The 14,631-nt window shown below is 37.9% G+C and overlaps 1 protein-coding gene across 1 annotated transcript in view; it reads right to left on the bottom strand.

Moving 5' to 3' along the window:
- CEP112 (centrosomal protein 112) overlaps positions 1–14,631 on the bottom strand; it is a gene marked incomplete at both ends in the record, with an annotated part of 184,569 nt that overhangs the window by 113,646 nt on the left and 56,292 nt on the right. The window contains 2 exons of the mRNA XM_082008283.1: positions 1,010–1,117; positions 4,388–4,523. Coding sequence (XP_081864409.1) covers positions 1,010–1,117; positions 4,388–4,523 — 244 coding nt within the window. The remainder of the gene's footprint in view (positions 1–1,009; positions 1,118–4,387; positions 4,524–14,631) is intronic.

Raw genomic sequence — 14,631 nt, 5'->3', positions numbered from 1 at the left:
CTTTGATCCGAACCAACAAACTCCCTTTGATTTGAATCCAAGTTGAGAGCCATGCACAAAACACACTTTTGTTCCTCCCAAGCGCAGGCGAAGGTCTCTCTCAACACCTACCAAAGTGATCCCATTCCTTAGTTAGTTGAAAAAGCCCCTTCCAGAGAGACCAGAGCAAGTCTCGTTCCACGAGCCAACTGCAGTAATTTCATCCTCTTACCAGCACAGAAGATAAACAGAAACGAAACCGCACTTCCCTGGTGGAAATGTAAACTTATATCCACACAAAAACATTGATAAGAGAGAACTTTAAGCGTGTGGACTAACCACATCATTGCTATAGAGTAGTAACAAAAAAATTCTCAATCTTTTAACAGGCGTTACCGAGCAGACGCCCCTTTAGCTTCACAACAAAGTACCACCTTACACAAGCGTTTGATGGGCTGTTTCAGCCGCGTAGCTCTCAAGTCTGTATCATGCAATAATTTGGCTGCTTCTTTTTCTGTTTTTTTCCCTTTACACTAAACAACACTACTGAACTCAAGTTTCTTTTCTCCACCCAAATGTTTCCTGAATATTTCCCAACCCTGAAATTACATTACAATAAAGAAAATTGCTATCAGTGGGCCAAAACAAGCATTCATACGAACACTCCTCATGTAAAAAAATGATAAAAAGAATAAAACGCTGTTTCTTGACAAGAAGAAAAACAGATAACACATTAAATAATTTCATCTGGCCATTATGAAAATAGGTGTTGCCACCTGTAAGCCTGGGAAACAATTTGAAAGAGTCAGAGGTACAAAGGATTACAAAGAGGAAACAAAAATATTTTCTATGTAGACTCTTTCCCCTCCATCCCCCATTGCATAAACTCTGCATACCTATGAATTTTGCCTTTATACAAAGAACAGCAATGCACAGCGAGAACAGGATTAAGCCTGCCACAGGAACTGACCTACATCTGCATGAAAAGATGTCCCCCCTCCCCTCCGCCCGAAGGAGCGATCCGACTGACCTGTTGCTCATATCTTTGCTTGAGCTCTTCCAGTTGCCAGGAGAATTCTTTGGATTGCTTTTCCCGGAGAGATTTTGATCTGCTTAGATCTGCTTCAACCTTTTCCATCTACATGGTAAAAGAAAGGGAATATTTAATTTTTTTTAAAAAGGCATGGCTTGAAACATCCTGACGTTTCTACAGTTGTTTGCAAACCATCAAAGACATGAATATAACTTGCTGAGAACGATAATAATACTATTTGTAGGGAGTGAAAATTAATATTCAGTGAAGACGGGATTATAAATTACTTAAGAATATAGCAATCAACTACTCCATGCCACTCCCCGATTACAAAGTATTGGCTCAGTTTTTCACTTGACAGTGGTGAAAATCCCATCAAAATTAAGTGAATATTTTTTCTAGACTTATTTAAGACTCAAATAGATTTCACTTAAAAATATATTGCCCATGGAAATTCAAAGGAAATCATGTGTGAGTCAGTGCACAAACTACACATTTAAAGTAAGTTTACATTAAATCAGTAAAATAACTTAAAAGAGAATTATTTGGCTGCAAGTAAAGTTCTCTGAAGATAGTCATCGCCTATGAATAATGAGTCCCACAAATTCCAGCACACAGCATCAAGGAAGCAATTTCATAACCCAATTAACAAAGGCTTTTGTATCAAAAGCACAACTGTTAGCTGTATGTCAGGCAAGTTTCCAGGGGAAAAAAAAAAAGTGTGTATATATATATTTATACATACATAACTATGCTGCAGTGCATACTCATCAATTAGTTTTAGATCTAGGTCCTAACACAAGTAGCAAATAAACCATCTCCTTAAAAAAGACAGAGAAGGGGTGTAGCTGTCAGGAGGACCACTGCTGCCACAAGTCCATCTGCTGTAGCAAAAGAAGAAACGCATGAATTCCTGAACCACAAACCAAAATCCTGTTTGGCCTAAGGGAGTTCTCTGTCTTCAACAGATGTCTTTGCCAATTGGCCTGGACACCACTTCTAAGCCAGGGGAAGAAGAGAAAAGGCAGTACTCGGAGTGGGAAATTTATTGGAAAATACTGCAGCAGGAGAGGAAGATACAGGACTAGGAATAGTTGGCCAGAGAGAAAGCAGAAAAGTAGAATAGAAAGGAACAAGTTACCCTTCCAGTAGCTGTTGAACCTCGCTGCTACTATCTGGTGTTAAGAAAAGGGACTTCATAAAATATTCATTGAATAATTTCTTCTGCCTCCAAACTTACTCCAATTACATGTCCATAGCCATATTTTACTCAGCTCAATAAAAGCCAGAAAAATAAAAGATCCTGTTACTTTATTAAAGGATTTTTATTTTTAAGAGAATGAAAACATTCTGAAAAGTGAAATAGTAAAAACACATGCAAAGATGCTTTAACTCTACCGGCTTTTCTGCTTTACTCATTAGGTCACATACACTTCCTACAAGTGCAATAAGGGCTCTTGATCATTAGTTGCCAAACCCAGGAAACATTAGATCTAAAAAGTACCATGACGTAGTCTATGTATTGTTTCTCTTTTTGCTAGTTACTATCAGAAAAAATGCAGATCTTGCAGTTAAAAATGTACCACTCGCCCACCAGTGGGCATCAGGTGACCCTTAATAATCACAAGCTTGACAAAATAGGAAGCAGATGGCAAAAAAATATCACAGAGCCAAACTAATGAATCAAATATTGATTACAAGAACTGAAAATGCCAGACTCCGTTCTACTTATCTCCATAATTACCATACACCAAAGAATGGTTTTAGAAGCCCAATATTCCCAGTGTAGTTAAGTACAGTGTTGCTATAGCTACTACAGTTTTTGCTTTAAGTAATACATTCCACCTAACCACAAAAAATAGAAGTTTTCCAATATATTACAATCTAACAGGTGATTTATCTAGAGTATGTGCGTGCAGAAGAATGAAAAAGGACAAAGCTATGCAGATAGCTTCAGTAGTGTTTCTTTGATGTATTTCCTTGAACCTTGGTTCCTATAGAATGATATTGCTCAACTGTACAATATCATTTACTGCATGTGAGTAAGGACAAAATAAACCCATGGCTGACTCTGAGGACAGCAAGATTTATTTTCAAAATTTCCCAGAAGACAGAAATATTCTAAAAGACATTTGCAGCAACTTTTAAGTGACAATTTTTAATTTTTTCTAAGTCTTTCATACATTTTTTTGTTTTGGATTGGTTTGGTTTTTTTGGGTTTTTTGTTTTTTTTTTTTTAAGTGAATTAAACTATTATTAGCCTTTCTAGAATTGGACTATATCTCCTTTGGAGCAGAAATAATACATTATTTTAAGTCATTGTGAAAAAGTTGGAGGACAGTCTCGTGGCACAGAAAAAGTCAGATTAAAATTGTAGGATTTGTCATATTGCCCTCATGGGTCTAGTCTGCAGAACAGATCTTGCTTTTATAAGTTTGTTCTTGCCTTTTTTTATTTCCAAATTCTATTATTTGCTGTCTGCATGGGTCTTAAAAATATCTGCAATGCCTTACTTAATTTCTCATTGTTGTTGAAGATTTTCAGAAAAAAAAAAACTTCACAGGAACAACAAAAAGAGAATTTGTTATATTATAAGCCTGCATCCTTAGGAATCCATTACAGTATCAGACTGCAGCATCCTACTGTCACCAGCAAGGTTTGGTTATGATAGGTGAGGTTGCCAAACTGAGTATACGGTCAGGCAGAATTACAAGCTTGAGTTATGTGTTGAGATTTCGACCACGTGAGCCAGCGAAGGGAATACTCCCTTCTCTCCCCTTCTTTTTGATCACCTGTCGCTTGCTCCTTATTTCACTCATCATGATGCATTTATAAAATCCCAAGGACAACGGTTTAACTATTGTTTGCTCCATAAGGAATCAAAGACACTAAAACCTTTTTACATAAATTCCTACTATCAATTTTCAGGGACAGGAAAACGGATTTTACTGTCCTCTGCCCATGACTGCCAGCAGCCACAATGGCTCCGCCACTGTTTAGGCTCAAACTGATTACAAGACCTCATTAACGGAAGACAGAGTTGCTCTGAGAAGAGTAGGAAGAGACACACATTTAACTGGAAAATTACAAACGTTGTTCCAGAGGGGTGTATAAACTAACACTTTATACTCTCACTCCTGAAAATTCCCTAATCAGTATCATAACCGCAGATATCTCTAACAATGACAATTCTGGCTTTGTTAGAAAGATGAAACAACCGCTAACATCCCTTTTGACTTGCTAGCGAAGACACTACATTGTGAAAGATTTTGATGTAGCACTCTCAAGTGAAGCACGTTTCTGGCATTGTAAGATCAGAATACGCTATCCCACTGAGACAGAGTTTCGGAAAGGCTGGCATTGTGACCTCCTCACCTGCTGCTTCATTTCAGCATAGACTTTTTCTGAGTTCAGCTCCACCTGCCGCTTAAACTCCTCCAGGGCAGCATCTGCCTGCTGGGCCTGCAGCCTCTGTACCTCTGTCACCCGAGTCAGCTGCTCCTCCTTCTCCCTAGAAAGTCACAGAAAAATTTCAGAGTTCAAGTATCAAATGAAAGAACAAGTGTGCTAGTGTAAAAGAGAGGCCTTTAACCCTATCAGTTTAAAATAGTATTCAGATTTCAATTTCCTGTCCCAGCTTCTGCCAAACTTCCCTTAGCAATACTTTGAAGAAGGGAATAGGAGGCTGGAGTCATTTTCGCTTTCTCTTACCGAATTTCGCACACCTAAACCTGGCGTTCATCGCTTGCGACAATACCTCCGTCTTCAAAGTCTGCATTGGCTTGAATGGTTTACCACCCACTGTATAACCCCCCTTTTTTTAATCCCAACTTTAACAGTATATGCCCCCCCCAATATTTAAATGAATTCCTTTTAGCACGACCATCTTCTCCCATTAAAAACAAACAAAAAATATTATCCCGGTGCCATCTTTGCTCAGACGAGACGCAGGATTATTCACTGCTTGACATATCTCAAAATGCAAAGCAGGGTTATGTGTGACATATGGTGCCTTCTTAATCTATTAGAAACCCGTAATGCTGTAATATCTATTCAGCCTTTAAAGTAACGACAGATGTTAAATCTTTATGCAAAGATATTTCATATTAATAGCCTATACTATTTGACATATTAAAGTCAATACATATATAAAAATTGGTTTAGGTTTCTTAAGACATCATAGTAAATCAACGGTAATGCACGTATAACATTTTATGTGCATAGATACACATGTATACATACACACACCTAAAAAATAGACCCATCCACCATATTGACATATCACAGACAAAAAATCTGATAACCTCTAAATATTTAAGAAATTTTGATGCGATTCTTCACATGGAAGACAACCCTGCGGCGTTGTTAGCTTTCTATTACACGTTTCCATTATCGCAGGACAGTGGAGCTGCCTGACTTCGCGTTAAAACAGGGGGGAGCACAATGGTGGGATCAATGGACCAAGCTGGCTCCACCAGCGGTTTGTAACAGAAGACACATTCAAACAGACCTGTGGTTGACATTTTCATTTTACAGGCAGAGGAAGTACCTCATGATAAATTTCCCATTTTGACAGAAATTATTTCCATATAAAACAAAGAATCTGACACATAAGGGACGGAAAAGACCAGCTAATTCATCTAGTCTGTCACCTTGCCAGCACTGAACCAGCTATTAGAGGACTGAGCAAGCCTTTTAGAAAGGTCAGGAAGCTGCCAAGCCCAAAGTTACAGTGTTCACATCCTCTTCTGTGGTTTTTGTACCAGACTTTGACAATAGGACAAAGAACATAATCCTACATCTTCACAAAGTGTCCGTCCGCCGTGTAGGAGTGCACGGTAATACTATTAGCAAAGAGATCAAAGAAATGCCAGAAGCCCTGAGTAAGTACAGTACTGTTTACTTTTATAGATTTTTCATTATGCATATTTAAAAAAAAAGTATTTGATTTTGGTACCTTACTCACAGCAGATGGAATAATTGAGACACACGAGACTGCTATTTTTCTTTACAGAAGAAGGAAGATACCTTTCTTAACCAGCAGAAACTGGAGCAAACCAGAACAAAATCCCGTGTCACATTTTTGGTGATAATTGTTCAGGGTTTTGGTTTTGTGTTCATAAAAAGGCGTGTGCAAATTTGCTTCAAATTTGCTAGAGAGCATCCACCACCCCTACACAGATATGCTTTATCTCTACTGCCTCAGCAATTCTATTTTCTAAACTCCTTTGAGGGGGGAGCATATCAGTATATTAATCTACGTTACCATACCCCCTCCATTCATTTCAAGACCATAAAAATTACACAGCAAAAAACCAACACCAAAGTCAACGTTTTTCCCCGTCTAAACTCAACTGGCACAAAGACCACCTAGGATTTAAATTCCTACTACGGAGGATCCAAAAGATCAAAATTGCAGATGTTTCTCAGGATGGGCGCACCAATGATGCCTCCAGAGCCAAAACCGATACGAACTGTCTGATGAGGTAGTTATGCATCAGCTCTAGCTGCAGCGGCGTTTGGCTCAATTACCCCCCTGAAACCCATGTACCAGGGAGCTGCTGAATATAGACATTTTTAAGTTAATAGCAGTTTGATACTGAATTACAGTGACCACATCATTCTCCTCTCCCACAACAAGTCTACCAGCAGCTCACAGGAAAGACTACATAAGAGGCTGAACCATCTTCTGAGACCTACGTACGGCGTACGGCTTGACATCCTGAAAGAGAAGATGGGAGCCGGCAGCAGCACGGTTCACCAGCGGAGCACTATCCCCGTGTGTCACCTTGGAGGAAGCCTTGAGGGGGGGAAAACCTCAACCTCTCCCCCCAAAGATCCTTAATCCAGTTACGGGCTCTGGGTAATGAGTCTCCCTCCCCGCAAAATACATCTAATACTTTCACTCCACACTGGAAACAAAACCTAAAACCGAAGCTGACTCAAACATATCCACACTGATAAGTGTCAAGAGATACCGGAACAACATTTTTGGTCCAGTTAGATGGAAATGCAACAAATCTAAATGTAAAAGAACAAGATGTCAGTCCTTGTGCTGTTAGTGAGCTTCCAAATTTATGCATCTTCTTCCTGAGGAATATATTTTTATTTTGAAATATTATTATGTAAACTTTCAGGAATCTGTTTTTATGAACCTTCCTGTCTTTTAAGGACTTAATTCCATGAATAGATGCAACATCTCATTATAACCAGGAATAAAACTTTGGGGTTTTTTAAGGATGTGGGAGCTAACTCTCTCTTCTTTTTGTGCAGTTAAGATTTGTACAGAAGCTTAGAAAACATGTACAACAACGGACCATGGTTCACAAATGTAAGAAAAGCTTTACATTTTTTTTTTCCCAAGACACCGAGCAATGTGCCTTGCATGAAGCACTAAAATATTCACTTTGAAGATTTTTTTTTTTTCAGTTGGACTAGTTATGGGGCCGAATACAATACAATTACATCACTTAAATCCCCTAAAGCTGAGCTGGCTTGAACATAAAAATAGGGTGAATTTACTCTTAGGCCCCCGTTTAAAAAGCAGCAAATTCCTCTTGTTTCAGTGTATAAAGGATATGGCAAGAGAATTAGCAATCTTACACAGCACAAACCATCACAGTGAAAGTTGACTATGAAGTCCAAATTGCAATTCAGAAAGCAGCACTCTGAAGGGTACTGATAAATGGAAAATATAAACATCTTGCATACCTTCTCTTCATGCTTAATCATAAATATTTTCCTTGCCTCCTAAAATGTCTTCCAAGAGGTAACAACTAAACAGTGAGACATTACAGCATTGCAAGTCAAGTTCATGAAACACAGGGCAATCCAGCGATTTACACCAGAGGTTAAACAAACTCAAGATGTCCCAGCAAACGTAGGAAGAACCAGCACTATTACTCACAGGGTTCTCCCCATTCCCTGTACGAAAGCAAGGGCTGACCAACAGCAAGCAACAACAGGAGATGAACCTGTCTCAGTCTCGGCCTCTTCAAATTAAAACATTGGAGACTGCATGTAAGCATGCACATGTACAAAAGGTGTACCTCCCCGAGCGACACGTGGACACCTTCTGTGGACAGCATGTCTCACATCCCATCAGCAAATGCGCACACAAGCGCCCCGGGTGTAGTTTAAAGAGCTTTTCAGTGATATGAAAAATAACTAGATTGTGAAAATTCTGATGTTTTCTTATAAAAGTTATACCAGGCCTTAATTCATGAATATGCAAATTCTTCGCTGGGTTTTCAAATACCGCTGGCAGCAGTGAAAACCCACTCGTGTCCAAACAGACCACTGTTTCCTACATTCAGTGGAGCACAAAAGCTGAGCAAGGAATTTCAGTGGTAAGGATACGTTTTGCCACTGAATAAGCTTCTGAAACTTGGATTCTGACGGACTCCACAAGAAGAAGCTTCATCTCACACATTAGTATGAGTCTGGATTTTATGCCTGTAGATAAAAATTCATCTTGCATTGTAAGGCTGAGGCACAGAAAAGCAGAATAATGGCTGAGCCTTTAGTCGCACTGCTGAAGCCAAGATCTTCAAACAGTGATCTGCTCAGAGAGGCCAGGCTCTCCTCCTGCTGATCACCAGAATGGTCTTCCCTTACATACATGCACTGATCCTGTGTACCTCGATTTGCTGTACTTACACAAGTCTTCCCCCATTCCTTCCTGTCATCCCTAGAGATTATTTCTGCCGATGGAAAATTGCTTCACTACCCCACTAAAATACAAACCATTGCCATTGCTGGAAGGCAGCTGAAAAAGGATGTTGCTGGGTTTGTTTCTAAACAGTTTTGCTTTTTGTTTGCTGACACATAAAATAAGAAAAATGACTTTTCTACTAATTCTGTGTTAAAAGTTATGGCTATTTATATAGTCCATTTAGATTAAAAAAACCCAACTATGCAATCATATATTCCCAAAGGATAAGACAATTCACTAGACAGCATAAATCACAGCATACTAAGTACCTAAAAACATAACCTCCATCAAAACATGTATGAACTGCCCACACAACAGCAAAATTCAGGAAATATACCTTGGTATCTTTTGTGTATAAGCTACAGACACGAGTACCCATCCAGTATATGGACACGTGTATTTCCGTATACAGAAATCTTATATAACTGACCCCATGATCCTGCTCCTGATCTCAGAGAGACTTTCACACGGACGTGCCCTGATACAGGCAGGACTCCACAGGAACGCAGCAGTTTATCCATTTATAGCCAAATGCAAGATCCATGACACTACTTTTTAGCTGGGTGCAACAGGCATTAAAAAACACTCCACACAACAGTCCCTCTAATTTAATCTCTAGAAAGCAGATATTTCAACTACAGAAATAATGTATTAAGACCTAAAGTACCATATATTTGTAGAAAGGAGGAGTGACTGGTTTAGTTTATTGTTCCAGAAAACTGCTTCAGTAGTAAGACCAATTCTTTGAAATACACAAAAAACAATTTTACTTCTCCTGCTCTATTTTAACAAACAGCGACAGTTAAGTAACAGCTTTCGGTGCAAATTACATATTGGGTAAATGCACCCATGGCAGCTGTGGTTAGAGTCTCTTACTGTAGAGACAGTTATTACCAGCAAACACTGACGAACAATGAGGGCTCTCCTACAAGGCGAGCGCCCAAACATATGGAATATGTGCCAAACGCTTCTTTTTGGTACGGAGAGGAAGAGAGACAGTGTGAAGTCATTCAAGCGGAATGATAACTAAACCAAAGCCAGATCAAAGGAGCAAAGAAGAAAGACTGAAATGTGAAGCTGAAATATTTATTGCCTTCAAAACATCATCCCTATCCTGTCCCTGGGCACTTTAATATTTTGAAGTTGTTAGAAAGCATTCTAACTTGTTTCATCATTTCAAAGAAATAAAGCCAAAAATATAAGTAGAGAACAATTTTATCTTTCATTCCCTGATTTTAAGTATAAGATGAGCTTGTCTTTGTGAGAAAAAGCACGAATCCACTTATAAATTGTTTACAGTTTGCATAATTCGAGATGTTAACATCAAAAAGCTGGTCTGGATTCCTCCAAGTAATCTATAACAATGAATGATATTTACAATGCAATTATTTGCATAATTCGAGATGTTAACATCAAAAAGCTGGTCTAGATTCCTCCAAGTAATCTATAACAATGAATGATATTTACAATGCAATTATTATTTTAAACTATATACTTATGTTTTATATAAATCAGGAGATAACATTAACAAACTAAATCACTACTTAAAGCCATTAATGAATTTAGAGTAAATAATATATCCACATTTGTAGTATCACACTTGAGTAAAAGAAAAAGAACAATGCATCGCATTCAAAATTAATGGCTCACTAATTAACTAGACAGTGGTTAAACACACTAATAATTATTATAACTATTTCCCATAATTATGACAGGGTACTGTTGTGCTAGGTGTTATGAAAACAGAATAAAAACAGCAACTGCAAAATGATGAATGAGATGTGGGTTAAAAGGCTGGGCAAGTCTTGTAAATGCAGCTGGAAAGGAAAACGTTATAATTTTGCTCAACACTGCAGAAACTGTCTACAAGATTTAGATACACAACATATATGAAAGGCCACAGAGGCTCGGTTATCAAGAGAGGAGGATTAGAACAGAGATTAATAGTCATGGCTTTTACATGCTGAGATGACAGCTAAACCTCAACAAGGAGAACATGGAGGGGAGAATTAGAGAGACAGGTGTAGATAATGGCTTAGATAAAAGGAGACAAGGCTGTAATTAAAAGGTGGACCAGAAAGTCAGCAGCACAGATAGTAAATAGATTCGTGAGATACCCAGAGAAGAGGTGCAAAGAAGGAAAAGATCAGGATCAGAGAACAGTGCTGTGGCACAGAAAGCTGGAGGGCAAATAAAATAAACCATCTGAAGGACAAGCTATGGGAGAGATCACCGAGCAGAGGAGGAGAGCCAGGCAAGAAGAATCACTTCACACTAACAAAGAACAGTCCAAGACGTGTTATGAGTGACAGAGCCAAGAGTAGTTGGCAAATCAAAGATGACGAGGATGAAATAACAGCATTAAGATTGTCTCCAGTTTTTCCAATATAGAATTTTAAATGAAACATCTAACTATTTATTTCAGCTTAAAGCATGTCAAGTTTATTATTTCAAAGAGATGCTGATAAAAACACCCTGGATCAAAAAGCCTTTGATAAAATAAATTATTTCCCACCCATCCTGTTTCTTTTCCACCCTTAAACACTCATGGCTGCACCACCAAACACCAGTTTCAAACAGGCAAGAAAAGAACCCAAAAAGTGACCATATCACTCACCTATACAAGGAGAGACAAGGATACTGTATTCATTCTGTCATTCTACATATTTAAGGTAACTAATTTTATGGCTAAAATTATACTATTATAGTTTCGGATTCAGAATAATATCACCCATGTAGTAATGGACAATATAGTAACTCAATACTGAGGAATCAGCTCAGTTTCTTCTTTCTAAGAAGCTGGTATGGTGGACAGGGATTTTAACATTATTTTTTTCAATAAAAGTACTGTTTGAAATAGTAACTTTAATTCCTCAACAAAGGTTGGTTGTGTTGTTCATGAACCTGGAGGAAACTCGCACATAAAAATTAAAAGTCAACTTAATATTACCAAGTGTAACTGAAGTCTAGCAATCATAACCATCTAGCAACAACGGCAAAAGGAACCAAGTCACTCCTTGTACTATTTTCATAGAAAGTTTTTAACTGACCCAAAAAAGGATCCAAAAGGCCTGAAACATTTCATGCTTACTAAAAAAATCAGTAATTGAATTCAATCAGCTGTAAGACCTTCTTTAGCCAGCTGAAGGCTCTTCTCATTTCATCAATGTTTTGGGCACTATATAGTCTTGAAATACACTGTACAATCTGAAAGACACTAGTGTGAAAGGGAAGGCTTTCAGAATAATAAGGGAACAATTCTGACATCTGTGTTAACTGTTGTTGTATTCATTTAGTAAGGTTAATATCTATAGCCCTTAACTACATTAATTATTAGAATAGCAATTTACAGCAGTTAACCCAAGCGTTATACCATGATACACTGACACTGTTCATCTCACAAGGCAACGCTTTCCCTTTCGTACAGCTATGTATTATATTGAAGCATTTTCATAGTTGATATCATTAAAAAGATGTCATATGATATGTCTATAACCATCTTGAGGGACATAATGGTCCCACAGACACGGATTAAAAATCAACTGTTACTTTTTTTTGTACAACTGGAGCTTTCCTTTAAATACATATTTCATCATTGCCAGTAGGTCTCCAGAGAAACTGGTGAAAGAAAATGAAAGGCTGTAAATAGTTAATAGAACACTTTATTTTTCCTTTTAAGTGAGACTATTAAATAAAGCTACCACATTTTTTTGTCCTCTGTTCATACTTTACATCGTGCCCCCTAGAGTGAGGGTTATGTCAGCATGTTCACCAGGGCTAAAGGAATGTTTACAATATGCTGGAAACTTTGACTGGTTTTGCTCTAAAAGGTTTCAGATGCTCAAACAGAGCACCAAGTGGAGAACAGCTGGCTGTTTTTCCACTGATTCTTAGAGAAAGGAAAAAAAAACCCACCAAAAAACACACAGCCTTGTTTAAAGAGTAAAAATATATCCAAACTCTTCAGCCACTTAACATTACCACGGGTTTTAAATCAAAGTTTGTTTTTTTCATCATATTGCAACTGTTGTAACAAGACAACACTAAACTTTTTAATAAAAGAGAATGATGAACACAATGAACATGAGTATAAACTCTTAACAATGTTCTTTATTGCAACATTTGGAATTAAAGACAATGCCTTCTCATATTTCTTTAATTATTTCCGGCTTTAAATAGTAATAGCTTTTCCATTCCTACAAGAATTCCTCCACACACAAATACTTCATTTTCAAGGAAAAATGGAATTAACTACAGGAAAACAGCTACACTTAGGGAATTATCCTAAAAATATTAACAACAACAAGCAATTATTCAGAATCTGGATTCTACTTAGAGGAGCAAGAAATGACAAAAAATCGACTTGCAGTTAAAGCTATCACTCCATTTATTTATTTATCATTGTACTGATGATTATCATGTGTTGTATTTTTCTGTGTGCAATGGCATTTATGACATCCACCACTACAGGAAGTCCATGCAATACAATCCATACAAAAGTATGCTGAAGAAGCAGCTGTTTAAAAATAAAGTTCTGAAAGATTTGGTATTATTAAATTCTCAAAATCCACTGTAACTCGCAATTTTTTAAAAATGGTATTTCTGAACATTTTGAAAGTCTAAATTTAATTTTTTTAAAAATGTTGGGATCCAACAGCAAATACAAAATTATGCACTTGGATCCTGCAAATCAAAATGAAATTATATTCACTGCTATTTATTCTATCTCCTTCTGCCATCTGTCTTCATGTTTTTATGTATCCTTGCCTTCATCCGTTTCCCTCTTTATTAGCTCAGAAGCATTATGCATACATTTATTTCTCTCAGATTTATGTACTCTCAGTTCTTTTACATTGTCCCTGTTACAATAATACAGGGAAAAGAAAAATTATGTAAACACCATGGGAATTTTGCAAGAGATTAGTAATCTCAAAGACTAAGAGACCCTTACACAAAGCTCCTGGTGCTAAAATTTTATACATTTTTCATATTCTGAGCAAAGCAAAAAGAGCCTTTCAGACCAAACAAATGCAGGCTTTCTCTTTGTATATCAAAGAAAACTATACAATGAAAAACGAGTCATTACACAGCCATAGCTGTAGGAAAAAGCAGAACACACATTCTGCAAGGGATCGTCTCGTCCTGTTCCCAGCTTTGTTCTGTCCCCACCTCACCAGCAGAGGGGAGCGGTGGGAAACGCCGGGCAGAATGCCTGCGGGAGGCGGACAAGCAGCCTCGGAACAACAACAACAGAACACTCAGGGCAGCTTGATAACAGGATCACGCACACTCAAGACATTCCACCGCACCCCAGAGTCCAAAGCAGACTGAAACCCTGCAGAAGTAGAAAGGAGAGGAGATGGGAATGCCCTGAACCTCCGCGCAGCTGCAGTCCAGGCGTCCCTCCCGTCAGGAATTCAGGCTGAAGTTGCAGATCAATTAGAATTAGGTTTCTTCTTGCAGAACATACTGACGCTAGCTTCTGCTTTTGAGTAAATGCGATATAAAAGCCATTCTCCTAAGGCTCTACAAGTATCAGTACTAAGTTTAAAACCTCAGGGCAAGCCTGAGAAAAGCTCCAGCTCCATTGCTCCATAATCTTGTGATGATGCCACGTAGGGAATAAATGATTCTGAAGGGAAAAAACAAATTACTGGCAAACCACACTAGAAGATGACAAGTGGAAGCCCTTTGAATAAAGAAATGACTAACGTTTCAAGAACAGTAACTGGTACCAAAAAAAAATTTCCTTCCCAAAACAGCATTTTTCCAACTCGTTTCAGTAAATGTAAGTGCAAATGAATTTTATCAGATACTTTCTATGAGATAGAACCTTGTTGTAGTAACGAGTGTACTATACACAAAAATAAAAATTTAAAATACATATTAGTATCAATGAACCACA

This window comes from Phaethon aethereus, assembly GCF_964289735.1.
Source record: "Phaethon aethereus genome assembly, chromosome: 18".
In the NCBI taxonomy this organism is placed as follows: Eukaryota; Metazoa; Chordata; class Aves; order Phaethontiformes; family Phaethontidae; genus Phaethon; species Phaethon aethereus.
Note: the sequence above shows the minus strand (reverse complement) of the source record. Positions and strands in the feature narration are given on the sequence as shown.